Source organism: Dreissena polymorpha, chromosome 2 (assembly GCF_020536995.1).
Source record: "Dreissena polymorpha isolate Duluth1 chromosome 2, UMN_Dpol_1.0, whole genome shotgun sequence".
Taxonomy (NCBI): domain Eukaryota; kingdom Metazoa; phylum Mollusca; class Bivalvia; order Myida; family Dreissenidae; genus Dreissena; species Dreissena polymorpha.
The window spans coordinates 65,201,097-65,221,560 of NC_068356.1; the positions used below are offsets into that span (position 1 = coordinate 65,201,097).

The 20,464-nt window shown below is 33.6% G+C and overlaps 1 protein-coding gene across 2 annotated transcripts; it reads left to right on the top strand.

The window, feature by feature from the left end:
* The first annotated feature begins 6 nt into the window (after nt 1–6).
* LOC127870294 (uncharacterized) lies at nt 7–11,318 on the top strand. 2 transcript variants are annotated; one of them, XM_052412926.1, is made up of 9 exons: nt 7–137; nt 261–542; nt 2,486–2,608; nt 7,298–7,319; nt 8,527–8,576; nt 8,931–9,074; nt 9,429–9,482; nt 9,651–9,675; nt 10,229–11,318. In XM_052412926.1, exons 1-9 carry the CDS (start codon nt 14–16, stop codon nt 10,290–10,292), a joined length of 888 nt encoding a protein of 295 aa, XP_052268886.1. In that variant the 5' UTR covers nt 7–13; the 3' UTR covers nt 10,293–11,318. The 2 variants fall into 2 exon arrangements, with proteins under 2 accessions (XP_052268886.1, XP_052268887.1); XM_052412927.1 differs by lacking the exon at nt 261–542.
* Nucleotides 11,319–20,464: the final 9,146 nt, after the last annotated feature.

A 20,464-nucleotide genomic window follows, 5' to 3' on the forward strand; every position in this document is an offset into this window, starting at 1 on the left:
TGAAAGGTTCACTATGTGTTCAGACAAACCAACGCAAAGTTTAGAACTTCCGTTGTGCAATGCTATCAACAGGAAGGATTTAGGTGCAAAGCATTTTGTTGGAAACTTGAGTGGTCGTTTCCAGCTAGAAGTCTTTTGTAAGTGCGTTTGAGTATGTATATTTATGCATATTTATTTACCTTTTGCAAAATAGGCGCTGACTATTTTAGTTTGCATAGGTAACTATTACACTTTATAATATCACAATATTCATGTTTCAGATTCTGCTGCCATTAAAGAATTTAACATATTAGGTTTTAGAGATCGAATAAACATCGCGCTGACTACTAACACTACGGTAACAATAATTTGTGAGGCTTTCGGTAACCCATCGCCGATGGTGGAGCTTGTGACACCTTCAAACTCATTCACCAATAAATCATTTTTGCAATTGGACATTATGATAATCTTCAGTCGCACAAATGTAGCCCAACTCACTTGTATAGCTTCAAATGGATTCGGTAACGACTCAAAGTCAATTTATGTAGAAGAAGAAAGAGAAGGTACCGTCAATTATTCTTACACAACTTGCATGTATTCTTCAACACGTTTATTTGATTGTTGTTGACATTTCTTGTTTTCGGCGAAAGTGACTAAGATCCCCCTTTTAAATCGAGAAAAGAATTTCGCACAATTTATACTTGTATGGAATGAAAAGTATATCAATGGCTTAGCGTTCCACCAATCATTTGCATACATTTGAGATTGAAAGGTACAAAATAATGTACATAATAAAGTTATTGATACATTCTCAAAAACATTCTCTAAAACCGGAGACGATGATAAACATTATAACTCATTTCCTGTCGTGATGAGAATAATTTAATCGTTAAATTAAAGATAGGACTTTGTATTTAGCCATTTAGTTATGTGGTTAGAAATCACTAAGTTTCCAATTAACTGGACCCTTTTTCACTGGGTTCTTTGATGATTAAACCATAAATATGCCGGTTGTGCTGGCGCCCAGACCTCCCTTTGATTGTATTTAATAAAAGATTTACTTTTATGTAATAATAACTAGGAATATTTATATAAATTTAACCCATGGTTGTGTTTTGTGTGCGATTTATCCATAAGTTATCCATTTAAACCTTTGGTTTCGATTTTTTCAACATATCCCATAAAGCAAATTGACTTGGTAATATGATTCTCGTAATACGACACAATCTAATCCTAGTTTTATTTTTTTTAACAAAATTACATTATCATTATATTTTACTCCTTTCAATTCAGCATATTTAAGATAAAAGGTAAAAACGATCTTTTTACATACTCTTTTAACCGTTTGTTTCTGTGATTTAATTACATTAACCTGCCTGAAAGAGACGTGTTAGCAAATTGGACAGGTTTTGAAATGTTTCATTATTTGCTTTTAAATTACTAAATTTAAGAATCGGAATTCTATCGATTCTAAAAAATAAAATAATACAATAATTATCGAAATTATTTAATGTTCCCCTGTCTTTACTGAGGGACATATTGTTTTTGTTTTGCCTGGTCTAGGTCATCTTTTAGGTCAAATGCCAAATATATGGGGGACACAGTATTTAATAAACAGATCTTGTTGTTTAATTTTCTACCAGGGATCGGCTCAGTGTTGTTTTAGTATGGATATCGCCTTATCACCTCGGCAACCTGGACTCTTATTAGGCAATAATGTGTTTTAGACTTGTATACTTGATCCCCTTGGTGTAACTAAATTAAACTAATACAACAGAAACATCCACAATTTTCAATCGTCTTGCTTTTGTCACGTTTTGTTATTAAATTAATGTCTACTGAACATTAATCATAAACGAAATTGTAATTTAATTATGAGTCGACGCCATTAATTTTATTTGTTCACTGGTGTGCAGTGTTCTTTTTAACGTTTTTATTCTGTGGAAAAGTTTCATTTTGATAATTGGGCGAACAGTCCCTTTCAGGGGCAGGGGTGGGGTTAAGATACTTTTCTAAGTGGACTCTAAATCTGAGATCCTTAAATTTGTTTTAAAGACGACGCTCAATCTGGGGTTGGAGATTCAAGACAACTGATCATTTGTTAGTATTCATATTTTTGGGCAACTTAACTCATATTTTTTATTGAAGTTTATTAATTTTAACTTAAAGATATTTCTTGTTCTAATATCTCATTGTTCGTATATGAGTACATTAGCATGAACATCAATAGTATAATATCGATTTTTTTTTAAGCCGTCATTTCTACACATCAATGAACTGTAGCAATGTTTGTCGCTAAATGCCATGCAATATTATCACATCCTAATTGACAAAACACAAAGGAACTAGTTTTATGATAATTAAACTAGTATATGATGATTATTTTTTGCTTTTAAACGCAGAACAGAATAAATGTTACAAGTGACTATAATATTTTATTAAATTACGCATTTTTTACGATACCAAATCTATGTCAATTATATCTTCAAATATTAATATGATTAAGGGCATTCTGGATCCACAACAATCACTGTCGTTATCTGTCTTGGAAGTATTGTCCTTGGTCTACTTTCTATGGTTTGTATATACAGAGGACGCTACAAATTGTTAAAGATACTGCACAGAAAAGGTAATACGATTACACGTGAAGTTTTCAATACAGATAATTCAATATTATCGCACTTTTTAATATACTCTTGCTTTCTTAACAATGTTTAATACATAGAAATATGTGTAGAAACATTGCGATTACTGTCTAAAAGGTGTTAAGTTGTAAAAATTCACACTTCTCTCTTCTTCTTTTGCAAGAAGAAACTCATGTTCTAGCACAAACATTAAAAGAGCGCGTTTGCCTGCTCATGTACGTTATTTGGCCATGCCCCAATAGTGCTCTCCATGCACCCCCCCCCCCCCCTGGGATTAATTTTAACCTTAACCAAATTGTTCAGTTACTCACGTAAGTAATTTTTGCCACTCATCCTCAAAGATAAACTCAATTGAAAGTGTTCATATCAACCAGTTTCCATGGCAACACACACTCAAAATTGGAAAACGGACCAGGGCGACTATATCACATCATTATTATATTATATCTTATCGTAATGCAAACAAATTAGTATTTAAACAAAGGCTACCCATTGTGCTTTATTTTATAAGACAATTATTATAATATTTATCTCGTTTGCATATTCATGAATATAATGAGAAACTAACAAAATCGGGAAAAAAACTATTTATGATCATAACTATGTAACTATACAATCAAACTTGATGAATTTGGTGTCTATCTAGGTTCTAACTATGCAATTTTCCACTCAAATTTGGGGGAAAGTTGTGTATAAACCCAGGCTTTAGGTGGCAAAGAACACATTTATATCATCAGACAAAGTGTAAGTTAATTATGTTACACAGAAATCCAACATTGTGTCAAAAATGGCTGCCAAGGTGGCCGCCAAAACCTATAAATGATTATAAATATGTTACTATCCACTCAAATTTGACGAGTTTGGTTATCATGCATAGGTTTCAGGGGGCAAAGAACACATTAAACTCATCAGGCATTGTTTAATTTTATTTCATTACACACAAATCCAAGACAGCATCCAAAATGGCCGCCAAGATGGCCGCCAAAACATATTTATAATCATAAAAAATATAACTATGTATCTATCCACTCAATTTGATGAATTTGATGTCTATACTCAGGTTTTAGGGAGCAAAGAATACATTAATATTTCATTTATATCATCAGACAAAATGTAAGCTAATTATGTTACACAGAAATCCAACACGACGTCCAAAATGGCCATTAACACAATACGATGGACCACAAGTCCAAAACTTGTTACTAAAATGGTATGGTTGTTATGTTAAACGCCATAGTTTAGGAGACAAGGAACACTTTAATCGAATTAAGGTTATCACTAAGCAGTTGAATAATCATAAAATCCCATTTACGACATTGGGAAGAGAGAATGAAATAGTATATGACTTCATGATAGGATCAGGTTTTACTAACTTCTGTAGACTTCATTTTTTACCGTTGCTGAAAATCATTTAAGATTATTTACAGCCTGAATAAGAATGAGTTCTTTCAAAAGGTTAATATTAAACACTTAGTATTCTTTTGACTATTTATTTACATTAAAGTGGAAGTAGATGGTCGTATTGTCCCTTTCGGAGTAAAGCAGGCTCAAGATGAGCAAATCTGTATCCTCGCCTACCAATGTGTTGGTGCTACGAAGGGATCGTTATACTGTTGATTTAACCAATTTCAATGTCTGAATCCCCTGAAGACAGAACAACATAGCATACCACTTGAGTAGAGTTGTGCTGATCAGTGCAATCATGTCGGCCATTGTTTCTGTCACGAAACAAAAGTCTTCCTTTTTTACATGAGCATTCTGTTTCTTTGCTTGAAACTCCACAATATGTTTCACGTTGTTTCATCGTCTCCGGTGCGTGTTGTCTTTTGTTATATGACCGTCTTCGTAGCCATCGAACCCCACTGTCGATTGTCCGTAATGCCTTTTTCTGTATCTACATAAGGACTCGGCTAGTACGTTATTTGAGTCGCCCTTCTCCATGGTCAATAATACAGCCAAAGTGCCACCCATCATGCATCTGTTTCATGAATACAGTTTATCACAGTCTCACATGATGTATCGCGATCTGAGGCTTATCTGCTGTACCAAAGTATGTTCTTGGCTTCAAAGAAGGCAGCAGGATGGAAGCTCAGTTCATAAGGACAATACGACTCAAAGGGGAGCATCTCCAGATTTTGACACCACCAGGAAACGCTGGGAACAGAAGAGCGGATAAAAGCACGGCCAGAAGCGATCTTAACAGCCAAGCTATTCCCATTAGCTTTGGCTCTGTATTTCTCGTAAATTTATAAGCAAAGACTGGCTTTCCTATAATATCTTGTACGATCGTTTTCCAAACCGCCTCCTAAATTGCAAGAGATCATTCATATCTGACCCAGCCACTATCCCGTTGACCATGTTTCTCAGAGTAAGGTCAGCTGTGTATGGTGAGCAGGTTGTAATCTGTGTCTGTATTTTCTCTAGATCAGAAGAATCCCCTTGATGCACGCCTCAGTTGAGTCTTTGTGTTGCCGACTTGAAGTTAAGGTCAGTTATGTGAAATCCTGCATCGCACTGTTGTGCTCGAATGTTGCAGATATGGTCCAAGGGGTTTGCATTTCCTCGGTCATTCCATTGCCGCAGGTTATACCACATGTGCTCCATAAAAACATCATTAATGTTTGCTCAATGACAAGATCACATCCTAGCCCAGCCAGCACAGATTTTTCCTACGAACAACGTGAAAACCAATACCAAACTTTCGATAAACATTCTGGTGCGTTTCCTTTAGGTTGCTTATTTGCTGCAGATACATGTAGTAATAAGCAGATTGCAGGTTATGTACCCAGCAAAGATGGATAGCATATCGGACACTGCCTGCTAATGCATCAGCCAACACACAGTACAATATGCTTGAATTTGTAATAATTAGCTGATAATTCAGCCATACTATGCGTGTCTTTGAGGTCATGCAAGTTCATGTTTCTTCTTCTCTGTAGCCCTCTCTAGTTTGATCAAAATCGCCTAACATGTATCATCTGCTAACGTTATTTTGCCCCTAAGAAGGGCAGAGTACAAATGCTTGGCATTGATCCAGAAGTATCTGATGTCTGGATATTCCTGGGTCCTGGCTGTGTTTGCACTTTTCAACAAGAAGATGGTCCCTTGAAGCCATGGACAGCTTTTCGTGTCAAAGTGTGCACAATTGCGTTTTCTCCAAAGACAGCCTCAAGTATCTTTTGAGAGCAGTTTCTTCCATGAGGGATACTTTGCCCCCCCCCCCCCCCCCCCCCCCCACAAGTTCACACGTTCATGAAACATCCCATATTCTGAACAACATTTTCAACTACTTTGTGACGCATCAATGATTATTTCGGCAGCCTTCCAATACAAGGGTTGGTCAAACGTTTACAATGGTGTCAAGGTTGTGTCAAGGTTGCAAACTAAGGCTTATGTTGACAGAATGCACGCTTTGTACCATTGTTCATAATTATTAATCATAGACACGAATTTTGTTCTGATGCAAGATAGGCATCATTCTATGCCAACTCAGTATTGCCTGAAGCTGAACAATATCGATCCTCTTGTCAAAATCCAGAAATCGTGGCAGGTACAAAAAATGGCATTTCACACGCATCACGTCAAAAGTAATGGACTTGTGGTCCTTCGTATTGTGTCCTTGGACGCCATGTGAGATTTCTGTTTAAAATAATACACTATACTATGTCTGACAATCTCGATGTGTTCTTTGCCCCTCGAAACCTCGGTATAGACACCAAAATCATCAAATGTGAGTGGATAGTTATATAGTTATTATCATTAATAGGTTTGGGTGGCCATCTTGGTGGCCATTTTGGACACCATGTTGGATTTGTGTGTACTATTAATAACTTAAACAATGTCTGGTGATCTATATGTGTTATTGCCACTTTAAACCTAGGTATAGACATCAAATTCATCAAATTTGAGTGGATAGTTACATAGTTATGATCATTTACAGGTTTTGGTGGCCATCTTGGCGGCCATTTTGGACGCCATGTTGGATTTGTGTGTAATATTATAAACTTAAACAATGTCTGATGATCTTAATGTGTTATTTGGCCATTGAAACCTATGTATAGCCACCAAAATAATAAAATGTTAGTGGTTATTTACATAGTTATGATCATTTATAGGTTTGGGCGGCCATCTTGGCGGCCATTTTGGACGCCATGTTGGATTTGTGTGTCCTATTGTAAACGTTAACAAGCTCCGATGATTTTTATGTGTTCTTTTCCCCTTGAAACCTAGGTATAGACACCAAATTTATCAAATTTGATTGTATAGTTATATAGTTATGATAATAAATAGTATTTTTTCCGATTTTGTTAGTTTCTCATTAATATTCATGAAAATGCAAATGAGATAAATATATAACTTGGTCTTTAAAATTAAGCACAATGTGTAGCCTTTGTTTAAACACTAATTTGTTTGTATAACGATAAGATATTATGTAATAATAATGTGATATAATCTCCCTGGTCCGTTTCCAATTTTGAGTGGCGGTTGCCATGGAAACTGGTTGATATGAACACTTTCAATTGAGTTTATCTTTGAGGACAAGTGAAAAAATTTACTTACTTGAGTTACTGAACAACTTGGTATAGGTGAAAATTCATCCCAGGATGGGTGCATGGAGACCCCTATTAGGACATGGCCTATATGTTTGTATCAATTGATTCTGTTGTTGTTAGTTGCAGAACCGGCTTTTGAAATGTGAGTACTTTCCTTTATTGTACAAATTATTGTGGTGTTCATTAAAACAGTTTTATATTTTAAGGTAATCATTTGTGTGACAACATATTCATTTTTATCACATGCTATACCCTGTTTCCCATGTAATACAACCATTACATATTTTTTTTATTACACATGTGTAATACAACATTTTTAAGCGTTTTCATTGGCTTAGTTTTCGTTTATTGACCAATCGCATTTTGTTATTTTGCTTAAATGACGTTGCGACGTCAAATGACGTCACAAAATGAAAACAGCATTCGGGATTTATCATTATGTTTGCGTAAATATTTATTTAATTTGCTCATTTAAAAGCATGTGATATAAAAGATCTGACACTCGTTGTCATATCATACCATATTTTATTAAACTCGTCCAGGAAATTTGTTAGTAAGCTCGAAAAGGCTCGCTTGCTAACAACTTTCCTGAACTCATTTAATAAAATATGGTATGATATGACAACGAGTGCCAGATCCTATATATATGTGTGTTAAAGTTTCTCTGTTTTATTGTTCTCACAACGTATATACCACAAAAATGGTCTCGGTTTAAAAGTGTTTTACCATCTGAAATCCATGTAATATGTTCGCTTGAATTTCAAAAAAGAAAAGCAGATACATATAAAAAGATAGGTTGGCCCTTTTGTAAGTACATTAACTGATACTTACGTGGAGACAACTTAAGAAAGGCTATATGATACTTTTTAAATAATAAAACGGTCTTAATAGCGGGCAGGAGTTAACATAAAAGAGCGATGATTCACTGGTCATGTGTCTGTGTTAGTCATTTGTAATATACTTATTTAAAATAGATGAAAACTTAATAGATATTCGATATAAGTTTTCGTGTTTTAAATAAGGTTTAATGATAAAATTACTTTTTTTAAATTATGGGAAAGTATTTAACTGTCCATAAGCCAGAAATTAATAAAATCAAATTGTGTTAATGCCACTATGACACACAATAATATAGGTATGACAAACTGCCAAGTATATAAAGTGAAATAAAACAGCCGGTAATTTTCTCAAACACATTTAAGGTACCACAACTGTTAGTCAAGATTGAAGTAAGAATATATAACAGCGCGCGACGATTCGCGCGTTCCAAACTGCAAGACGCACGTATTATAAGTCCTTCAAGTGCAGAGGAAACATGTTTTAACGTTTATAGTTGATTTTCTTAATAGGACTTTGGATGCAGAGGTCCATCTGACAAGCTTTCCTGGGCATAATAATGGTAATTAATTGTTACATATGTCTTTAAATGTATTATTTAGTATCACTCATGTGTTGTCTCGATAAAAATAGTTTATCAGTTCAGTAAAGCAGATTAATTTGTTTATACATTTATAAACGGATTATTACAGGGAGAATATAATTTTCATTTAATACATGTCAATTTATTAATTGGAATTATTAATGAATCACACTGTGATTTTTTTTATTTACCGAATCCATATCAAAATAAAACAAATCATTTCCAAACAATAAAAAACGAAATAAAACTGTTTTGGGATGCATATCTGAACATAGCTTGAATAATTGGCATTATGTATTTTGGGTTCAGTATATGTTTTGAATTTTGGTTTAGTTAACAATCTCGAGGAAGAGGCATCACATAACGAAAAAAGCCAAGGAAGCATACCGTCGAATAATCGTGTTCTCAAAACTCGTGGATTTAGTAATGAGACATATGCTGAATATACCCCTAGATGCGATCAACAATACTCTACAGGTATTGTCTTTCTCTTAAATCACAAATTCTGGAAACGCTAATAACGCTTTGCAGAATATATGAACTATTCATATAAGGATAATTAACTTGAAATAACAGCATCAAACATACCAAACAATGCAGAACGTCTTACCGCATTATCGATGCACTTATTCTGATACTCAAAGAGTAAATGTGTTGTTTGAAAGTACACATTTCATAAGTTTATTCTACAGATAATGGCAAGATACGCATTTAATATACCAGTGCTTAGATTTATTTTTCGACTAATACTCAAAGCTTGATGTATACGTATTATTGAAAAATATTTGAACTACAATTAATAAATGTATTGATGTCACAAATCTTTTTTAGACGACTATGGCACCGATGCTCACATCTCGTCTAGTCCGAGAACCTTGAGTTTTGGTAGGTTTTTCAGCTTTTGCTCATTATGAGCACATTAACTTGTTGTCGTTCAATACTTTTCTAGTATTCTATTGAGCCTATCATTTTCTCAATTGTTTAAATTTATTACATATAATGATAATAATAATTATTTAAAATAACAATTATAAATAGTAATGCGCTTTTCAGGTAACGCTTCACAAGACGCCTGTCGGTAAGTTTAATAAAATATCATAGGCATATATTTTCAAATTGTCGATGAGTGTAAACTTTCCTTCAATTTCCCTTATTTTGAATAGTGTTCGCCTATTGAAAATCCATAAGCACTTGCCTGTTGCCGATCTAGCTTACACAATTCGAAGACGAATTGAAGACAGTTTTTATTTTCGTTATAAATTGATTAAAATAGTTCACGAACTAGATTTTAGACATTAGTACCATTTACATGTAAACATATAAAAGTGTGATATGCACAATTACTCTTACGAGAGTATAACAGCTGTCCTCTAAAGTGATGTCTGTTTTTCTTCAAAATTACAAACATTCAATAGCGTGTGAATAGTGAATAAAACGCGTCGCTTCATTTCGTGTTTTTTGTTTAATTCGCCGTCCTTTAAAAAGCTTAAGCCTTTCACATCACTGAACATAATGCTATATTACATGTATGAAAAAATAAACATTTATTACATCGTTGTATTTTACAAAAACAAGGTATAACCTTTAATAAAGAACGATAAATCTTACTCATTTAATATTTTACATTTTAGTTCAGAGACATCCACAGCACAAGCAGAATGTATTTACAGCATTGCCAAGGAAATTAAACAATGAAGCTACCCACGTTAAGGATTATGATAATTTAGTATAAAAGTGTCTCCTTTTGCTGTTGTATGATATATTACGACAAAATGGCTGTGTTTATATGACAGATTATACCTTTCATATATTGGTTTGTGTATGACGCTGCTATGATATACGTAGACATCATTTCCTGTTTGCTTAATATAAATGTTATATGCCGTCTTAGATTATAATGTATTTTCTTATAGATTTAAAAGTTTTTTAAATGGAGAAATTAATGAAATATAAGCACATGTGGACCTAACTGGAAGGCGTTAAAGTATCAAATGGATAAATACCTATTTCAAATATGTAGTATTATAAAATTAATTAATTGTCTTTTCATTCATAGGTTTTTTTGAACATATGAAGAGCTGGTATCATACGTATCATAGCTCATATGTATCTTAAATCAATGCATGTGATGAAAAACAAGTTAAACTATTATTCTCAACTAGTGTTTGTTGCATATAATCATGTACATTGCATATATGCGAATTATGGAACCGTGTGATTTGACTGAAATAGTGTGCATCATGTGATATATTGTCTCTTAAAAATGGAATACCTTGTTTTAAGTTTCTCCTTAAAACTGATATCGAACATTTAGCAATACAAGTGAGCAATTTGTAACAGTTGAATACTAAAGAGCCTTTATACTTTAGTGCAATAATGATATCAGTTCTAAACATTCATCACATGATTTCATATAGGTACAAATATTGTATTCAGTTAACAAACGGATCTTCAAATCAAAAATGCATTCAGTTACTATCGTATGAAATCAAATAACATTTAAATTCAACATAACCATTTTTTATCATTTAAAATTTAGTTTTTTATACCATGATTCATGTAAGGAAGGAGTCCTACATTTATGCATGATTGTTAGTTGTTTACTTACTGTCCTGTTTCGTATGTGCTTTTGTACGTGTTCATGTCGAGGGCTGTGTCTGTTTGTATGATTTATTTCATTTAAGTCGATTGTTTCTGTGAGTTGTGTACAATAATAAATACCATATATCGCCATGTGACTTGAACAATCATTATTCTTGAAATCATTTCAATACCCCGGCATAATTGTTTTTCGAGTGGCTCTTCAATAGCTCTCAGCACAATACAATATGCAATAACGCTGTGGTGACACTAAGAAAATGTATACGGCATAAGTAAAAATTATTTCATCATCAGAGATTTAGTACTCCTCAATGCATTAGACAATAAATGATTGAATGTCGTGCATGTTAAACCTAACACAAGTAAGTGCAATTAAGTGAAAGTTGTAATAAGAGTAACATAAAGAACGGAATTTAAATATAAAATCATTATCAAATTTGCCATTGTGTAGGGAAAACAATATTTGGTTTCAAAAACGTTCGTGAGTTATATCTTATTCGGCATATAATGTTATTCTTATAACGATTGACGATGGTTTGATGCAAAGGTTTGATGCAAAGAAAACATTAATTTTGTGAATAGAAATAGCAAAGTCAATGTGTTGCATTTGAGATAAATGTTTGCTTCGCGAATGATTGTTTTGCCTCACCAAGTTTTAAAACAGCATTTCAGTAATACATTTGTGCTGACTATATCCCTGCTAACACCAGGGGGAATTACGTGGCAATGGTGGCATTGATATTCTGGGCGTATACGTATACAGAGAATTTAGTGAAGTTAAATTAATCTGCATGATATAACGTTGCCTGATATATTTTTATATCATGGTCAACAGGAAGTAATATATCAGTCATGTGTGGCGGATGGTCAAATATTTCGGAATCAACTACAAAGTAATCATTTTTAGTAAATTCGAATCAGAATCAACAAACCAGGCAATTTGATACCAAGATGCTATATATTTTTAACACAAAATGCAACAGAAACAGAAAAACACATTTTTTTTAATATTAAGCGCGCGTTCTCATGACGTCATTATTAACACGTCAAACGACAAAAGTCCTATTCTTTCCCGCTAAAACTGCAGCTTGTCAGCGATTTTTTTCATTATTTCTTTAAAATCGGGGACGTAGAGGCACGATCAACAGAAAAAAACAACAGTTTACTGACTGATCATTTTGTAATATATCAGGCTCGGCAAGCCTCGCCGTAATATTATTCTAAGCCTTGCATGATATATTACAAAAGGATCAGGCAGTAACTTGTAATTCTCTATATATTTAAATCACCATAGTTCCGTAGCGGACCATTTACGGTAACATTAATTCGCAATTATATCACGTTTATATATTCACTTGAGAAATATAGCCTTTAATGATAAAAAAACCAACAAAAAACCGCAGAATAAACATAATCTTTTCTATTCAATAACGTGTGTGTCTACATATAGTTTTTCTCTAGACGGCTTGACGATAGCAAGAGTTATTTGCCCCAATGTACATAATCCCGTTAGCAAAAATTTTTGTATCGGATGCTAAGTGAGAAGGGGATCTTGAACACATATGTAAGTTAAAAATGTAAAATATATTCGTGTATATACATGTAAAATCAGATTTGGAAAAAGTTAAAACTTTACCACATAGCTTTAATGCATTCACTATATAGAAAATTAAAAGTATCGGTATCAAACATTTTGCGCCTTTGCTATAGTATTAAGAACGTATACACGTACAATGTTTGATATATTCTTCGGGCTAAAGTAATATCGAACTATATCAAAATCATTGTTAATGATAAAGGGATACGCGGATTTTGACCTTTTTCCCGTTTTATGTGCATACATGAACATGAACAAATTAATACGTTTTACAATCCGATAAACAAAAATCTGTATCGGAACGATATCTGCTATATGATGGCATAACGCAGTCGGCTTACCGACATAAGACCGATATCGTTCGGATAGCGTTAATCAATGATATAGGCCCGATTTGAATATTTTGATAAGTAAAAACGTACATTTGATTTTGGTCGATTTGAAACGAGCAAAAAATTGACATTTTGGTCAAATTGAATACGGATTTTCACAACGGAATTATTGTACCGATGCCTCGAAAATTCATAACATGTGCATATGCGGCGAAGGCTTAATCAGGGGATATAAACGTGTTCCGATTTTAAGATTTTAAGTGTCCGTTTTTTTATAATCTAAACTGCATATGCCTAGTACAAGGTATTGAATTGGCGTTCAATCATATCGTAGTTTCAACAATAACTCGTTTTTATTTTATTAGTGTACTACGTTATCGCGATTAATGAAAAAGTACTAAAATCTTGATATCTATGTTTTTGTGTTATTGAAAGGCTTCTTAATTCTTTTATTTAAACATATTTGAAATAAAAGAGACAACATCTAAAGTAGGATGTATTACGAAACCTACATACATTCTTCAGTAAGCTCACAATTATTTTAGGGCATTTAACAATTACTTTTAAATGTATGTACTTAAAATCTGCTATGAAAAGCGAAACCGCTACAACGGAAGAAATCGTATATAAACTCATATATTATATCAGTCTACGCATGCAGTTGAACACTTCGAAATTCCTTAAGACCTCAAGTATAAGTAGACAAGCTGATATATCGAAATGTAGTTCAGCTAAACATATGTAACGTTCATTATGTGTCTATATGTGATAAGTTAGAACACTCTGTATAGTAAATTGTGTCGATTGCATTCATATTAGTCAATGGATTTGAACGAAATTTTAAAACACTGTTTCCTAACAAACTAATCTTTTCAAAATGTCTGTAAACGTTGGTTTGCAGAAAACAATAACTATTATATGACCTCACTAATTTACATAGAAGTAAATAAAGTTGAATAAGTAGCAGATATATCGATTATAAGCAGTCCTTTATGAGACATGTATGCAAATGTAAGGTTCTATGTAACCTCCATTTTACATAACACTAAGATGATGTATAAACAATGACCCTGATGCTAGTGAAAATTTTGTTGATGCAATTCAAATATTCCAAACTAAATTATTGGTTGCTAAATTGAGATCTCCTGTATGAACAATAGTTTGTTGTGTCTCGTTTTATTTATATTTGCTGCCATGTTTGTGCTGTTGTAAGAACACGCGCCTCTATTGGAGACGGTTAGAATCCTTACGCGAAGCGTCAACTTTGTGAGTTTGGTTGAAGAAAACCGGAAAAGTGGGGTTTTCTCCCGAGTTTCAAATTTCTTCTCAAAGAACATGACTACACCATCATTTATTATCTTTCAGTAAATCAGTAAAGGCATTAATTTATACGTATGTGACACCAGTCAATAACAACTAGGATGTTGTCATCTTTTCTGAAATTATATTGTGCTGTAAAGTATCATTACACATGTTTATCTTTTCATGAAACAAACTCCAATATAGTGTTTATTGCGAAATTAACGAGACGGTTGATAGTTTGGTACAAAGGCCTTTTACAAAAGTAGATTGACTGTTCGGGAAATATTATTATCAAGATATTCAGTTGTTTAACAAGTCTGAAACAGTATTTGTAGGGTTTAAACTGCTCGTCTCTTAAATGACATTTGTTGGGTTTCTCTAAATGCAAAAAAGCGAAACATGTATTAGTGTAGCAAATGAGACCCTAAATATGGGACCAGAGTAGTCTATGAAAGCCAACAGCAAGTTTTATATATCAAAATGTAGGTCTAAGTCTGAATTTTATTGTAATGGGTATATTGTGTTCGTATTTTTAATTCTATTTGTAGACCGACCGCTTTAAAACATATTCCAAACGGATTTTTTAATAAAGCAAATATGTTTTCTAACTGCTACCACGCATTTACACTATAATGATTTCTATGTGTATAGCTACTTCTTTATATCCGACCAAAAAGCGTTGCAGTAATCATGAAAAACGGTCGCGAAAATGGTATTATTCATTTTCATTTGAGTAACGTGTCTGCATAGGTACAGATGGGTAAGATTGTGTGACTGTTATATGTAGTTGAACATATATCTTAACTTTATTAAGCATGTCTTTGTTAAGGAATACAATTCGTTCACCGCATGTTACGACGACCCGTGCAATCGTTTCATCAATGAGGAGCTAAAGCGGACGTTCGGCTAACCAATACATTGATTACAACTTCCGATGATTGGCATTCATTCTTTACAATGCGATTGTAAAAAATTGTGTAATGAATAAAACAAATGTCGATTCCATTAAATAAGACAAGTCAAGCAGAAGGTAATATGAATGTATCCCATTTTGATTTTTTTGATATTTATTATTTGTTATTAAATGGGATTTTTGGTTTGAGTAAATAGTTTATCTTAAGTTGTAGAATTATTATAACCAAGTCAAAGACTATTTACTTTATTTACTATCCGTTACTTTTTTAGATGCATATAAGCCATAAGTTAAAGTGGAAAGTGGTGTAGTAAGTAAGAAAATAATAATGGCCTTTAAAGAAATGCATTAATCTTTTATTTATATTTGTCATAAGTTGTAACCAATGACAGTTAACTTATTAATGAATCTGGATTGCCCGGACCTCCGAAACCTCCGGAACTAGACCCAGTAAGGCTGTTTCCCGCAAATCCACCTGCAATTTATCGAACATAATATGAACGTTGAATTTTAACATTAGATCACACTTTTGAAATATAAAACATACTGTATTAAACTTCAGATGCGTTGATCAAAACAATTCTATTCAAAAGTACTGTACAGTATATTATTAACAAATTACTAGACTAGGTGACGGTGACTTTTTAGTAAACAATGACATATCACCGACATTGGTTGATAAGCAAAATATCGCTTTGAAACACACGAAGCGTCTTGATAATCAACGGTTTATGTTGACTTTTGCTATCCAAGTATGATCATCAAGGTGACAATAAATCTTTTATACATAAAACTACAGCAGGCTGTAGAATATTATTTGACGTTTTAGTATGGAAATAATCTTAAAAGTTATTGAAGGTTACCAAATATACAAAGTTTACTTCCAAAGCAAATTGTGTCGCTTAAGTTTGGTATTTAACATTTTATTGTACATTATTGCCTTCATCTCCAAGTTGCCATATTTTTTCTTGTCCTTAAAAACACACCATATGATACAGGATTATATTTGTGTCAAGTTATTTTTAAATAATTCAAATTAGTGTCAAGCTATATAGCCCTATTTTATACTATTAAGTCCCATATTTTGATAATTCACCTTGCACTTGACCTTGATATTGCTAGTATCCATGCGGTGTTTCGCAGTGCATATGAATATATGTGGTACGCTATTTTACAACTCTTAAATATATTGTCAAGCTATAGGGCATCGAAATTTAAGAGTCTTGCATTATGACTAATGACTTAATTATTTGACAAACCGCCTCTATTAGATGAACGTGTGCGATTTATTATATATATTTATTTTGACACAGTATATATGTATTTTATATTGTGTATTCTATGCAAGTTGTGAACAAAATCGTGATTTGAAATTTGACTTCAGTGTGTAGGTAAAATTTTGCAATCATGCGTTCGGCTATGTATGGAACAGGATCAATACACTGAGATATAGACTAACATACTTCCGGGATAAAATGTTTACAATATATGGTAAATTACGAATAAATCCTGTGTTTAAGCTGGTGATTTAGTAAGACATTCAATTTTCTAAAGCTCAATGTGAATATACCTGGACATGGCATTGTAAATGATTTAACAAAATAAAGGATGCAATGAACCAACAAGAATTTTAAAAAAGAGACAAAACATACAAGTAAGCACTTCATTAAAAAGTAACTATAACCTTGTACATTTTCTATGTTTACACCATAACATTACTGTGCCTAAGCCATCCACTCAAAAAATATATACCAAGACGAAATATTGTTAACTGTACCCATCAGATCGACACGCAACATACCAATACGCATAAATAGTATTCAAAACCAATGTCATCAGGTAAAATCTTAAAATCAGTGTTAATGAAACAGCTTGGTCAGAGAGATTATCTTGCCATTATTTAGGCTTAGTTTGAATCAGGGTCAAATCTTCCCACCAATATGTAATCATGTCACAATTATTTAAAAAGACATACAAGTTTCTACTCTGGAAGTCACATTAATGACTCAATCTTGACGAACTATTGTCAGAGTGTCTATCTTAAATATCTTGTTTAAGTTAGAATCTGGGTAAGTTTATTAATAATCTTTTCACCCGCCAACACGCACAAATGACGTCCATATCCACCAGATCGACAACAACGGTGATTTACGTCAAAATAATGGTGTTTTCTACGGAAACGTATATGGTACACCCCAATAATGTGGTCATGCCGGAATAATTTATATCTACTTACTGTAAAATAACATGGTATGTCGACATAGTTTTGTAGCTTTTCCCACCTTAATTTTACTCGTCATAACGACATTAAGTTGAAGTCTCGACGTAAATGTGTCAGGCTTTTCCCGAAAATATGTTTGGTCGTCATGATATAAGTCGACAAATCTAGATAATTGTTGGCGTCATGCTCTTGTGAAAATGACTTGCCATCATAGTTTTAGTCGACAAGATGAGTTATATTTTTGCGCCATGACACCTTTTTCATATCATGTCGTCATAAAATTTTGACATCATCACATTATTGCGACATTGGTTCATGACTTGCGGGCGTCAAACAGAATTTTAGTTTCTGGTATATTCTTTCGAAACACGCAAGACCTCAGACAGTCCATTTTTACAGCAGGAATGCTTGGTATAAACGTAAAAATAACATACACTGTTTGCAAACAATACATATTTATGTGTTCGTTGGGTTGATTCATTTAGATATTTCTCCTTAACTAATACTTGCAAAACGTGTGTTTAACGACTCACAACTTTTTTATATTGCAGAGTTGTGTCGTAGTGGTACTGATATATGTTGACTCATCGTTAGCTGTACTTTCAAATCAAGAAAGGGATGCTTGGATTTCGCGTTATCACAAACAGGGCTATACGCGTCTGGATTTATGTGGATTCTTGCTTTCCTACACAACACTGCTCTCAGTTTGAGTCACTTGAAACGTATACTGCGAAGGTTAGGGCTAAAAAGACGCAACGCGTCGTCTCCTCTTCCAGACGTTATACGAGCAATTCGTTTAGTATATAAAAGAGGGATGGCTGAATGTGGTTAAAAAACTATATGGAAACTGGTCAACACAATCACAAATGTCAAAGTTACCCAAGAAACAACAAGGTGTTATTGAAGGTAATTGATCCTGAGGGTGTTGCTCTTAGGTCTGCACATCGCCTGCGACGCATAGTCTATACCATTAAGGGCCCTAATTTTACTAAACAAATTGATGGGTATGTTACGCTAACCACTTTTGAAATTGTTATACAAGGGGCGGTTGATGGATTTTCCAGATGCATGTTATGGCTGGAGGCATGTTATTCGAATAATGACCATCGAATTATTGCGGGCATCTTTGTTAACTTTGTGAAACGGATTGGTCGCGTTCCACGTCTGGTTCGTGACGATGGAGGGACAGAAAACGTTTAGGTGCGGGCTATGCAAATAGCGTTTAGGTTTAATGACAGAGATAACATGTCTGGAATGAACAATTATATGACTGGGAGATCCACTGGTAATCAAAGAATTGAACGTTTTTGGGTAAATTTAAGAGTCAGTTTTACTGTGTTTTGGAGGAACTATTTTAAGGACATGGTACACAGCGGCTTGCTACGGATTGATGATCCTGTGTATTTAGAATGCTTGAGATTCTGTTTCATACCATTAATACAACATGATCTGAACTATTTTACCCATCTATGGAATTCTCATCGGATTCGGCAGCAAAGACACATGGAAGCACCAAATGGGATACCGACGGTAATGTACTAGCAGCCTGAGGCGTATGGAACCAGAGAATTTTTAATTCGGTTTCTTGCGAATTGGAAACCATTAATCGTATTCAAGAGAGATACTTTGTAAAGAAACCGCAGTTTGGGTGTAAAGATGACTTCATACCCGTCCTAGAACATGTATGTGAAATGCAGCGGGAGCAACTGCCAACTCCTGAATCGATTGAAAGTGCGACTTCTTTGTTCTTGGCCTTGACTGAAATATTGGATGGTTACTAATTACATATGCAAAATATATGCTTAAAAAAGAAAGTGGTTATATTTTGCAAATTTAATCTTTAAGTTAGTTCAAGTGAGTTTCGTTTCGAATTTTATTTACAATGTGTCAATGATCAACAAAAAAATTGACATTCTTGTTATTGGAATTGATCATGAAGTAGTTAAACGTTGTTTTTTTTTCTTTGCTAAAATAAATTCACTAGTATTGTTGTACACATTTAAAGACATTGCAAACTTGGCAAAAACAGATTAATCATGTTCTTCATTTCATTGTTAGATTGCAAAAGAATGAATGAAACGTCACTTATTGTTTAAAAACATGGCGGTCATTAAGTTATGAAATCCTCGTAAATTGTGGTATGTTCCTTTCAAAATATGGTTCTTTCAAAAGATTTATTAACATTTCATTTCAAACGTCAATATTTTAAACGAAATGACTGTTGTAAATCTTATATTTAATATTTACACGGGCACAAATATATGATATGTTTATTTTGTATTTTCTTACTTGATTTTCTGTTCCTGAAACTCTAGTGTACATGTATATATTACATGTTTGAAATAAATGTTCATTCTGCAATTCGATCTTAATTTTTTTTGAATGGTCAAATGATTCGTTTATGAGGAAATGGAAAATTATTAAAATGTGACACAAAATTGGGCTATTTGTAGATCAATTTCAAGGCTAGTTAATGTGATCGGTCTTTCTTCGTCGTCCGTCAAAATTTTCACTAAAGCGAAATAACCTACTCAGCTGTGTCAATGGCTTCAACCCGGCAAAGAAGGGGCATTGTGTTCGTGAAACACAATGCCCCCTACTTTGCCGGGTTGAAGCCATATATTTTACCTTTGACCTTGAAGGATGACCTTGATATTTTACCACTCAAAATGTGCATCTCCATGAGATACGCATGCATGCCAAATATCGAGTTGCTATCTTTAATATTGCAAAATTCGACCCTTTACCTTGAAGGATGACCTTGACCTGTCACCACTCAAAATGTGCAGCTCCAGAGATACACATGCATACAAAATATCTTTAATATTGCAAAAGTTATGGGCAATGTTAAAGTTTTCGGAAGGACGAACGGACGGACGGACTGACGGACGAACAGACAGA

Bases quoted from the DNA above. Each gene is read 5' to 3' on its own strand.
- LOC127870294 (XM_052412926.1), top strand. From the start codon at position 14: ATGTGTTCAGACAAACCAACGCAAAGTTTAGAACTTCCGTTGTGCAAT. The intron at 138-260 runs GTAAGTGCGTTT...TTCATGTTTCAG, and splicing joins TTTCCAGCTAGAAGTCTTTT to ATTCTGCTGCCATTAAAGAA. The intron at 543-2,485 runs GTACCGTCAATT...AATATGATTAAG, and splicing joins TGTAGAAGAAGAAAGAGAAG to GGCATTCTGGATCCACAACA.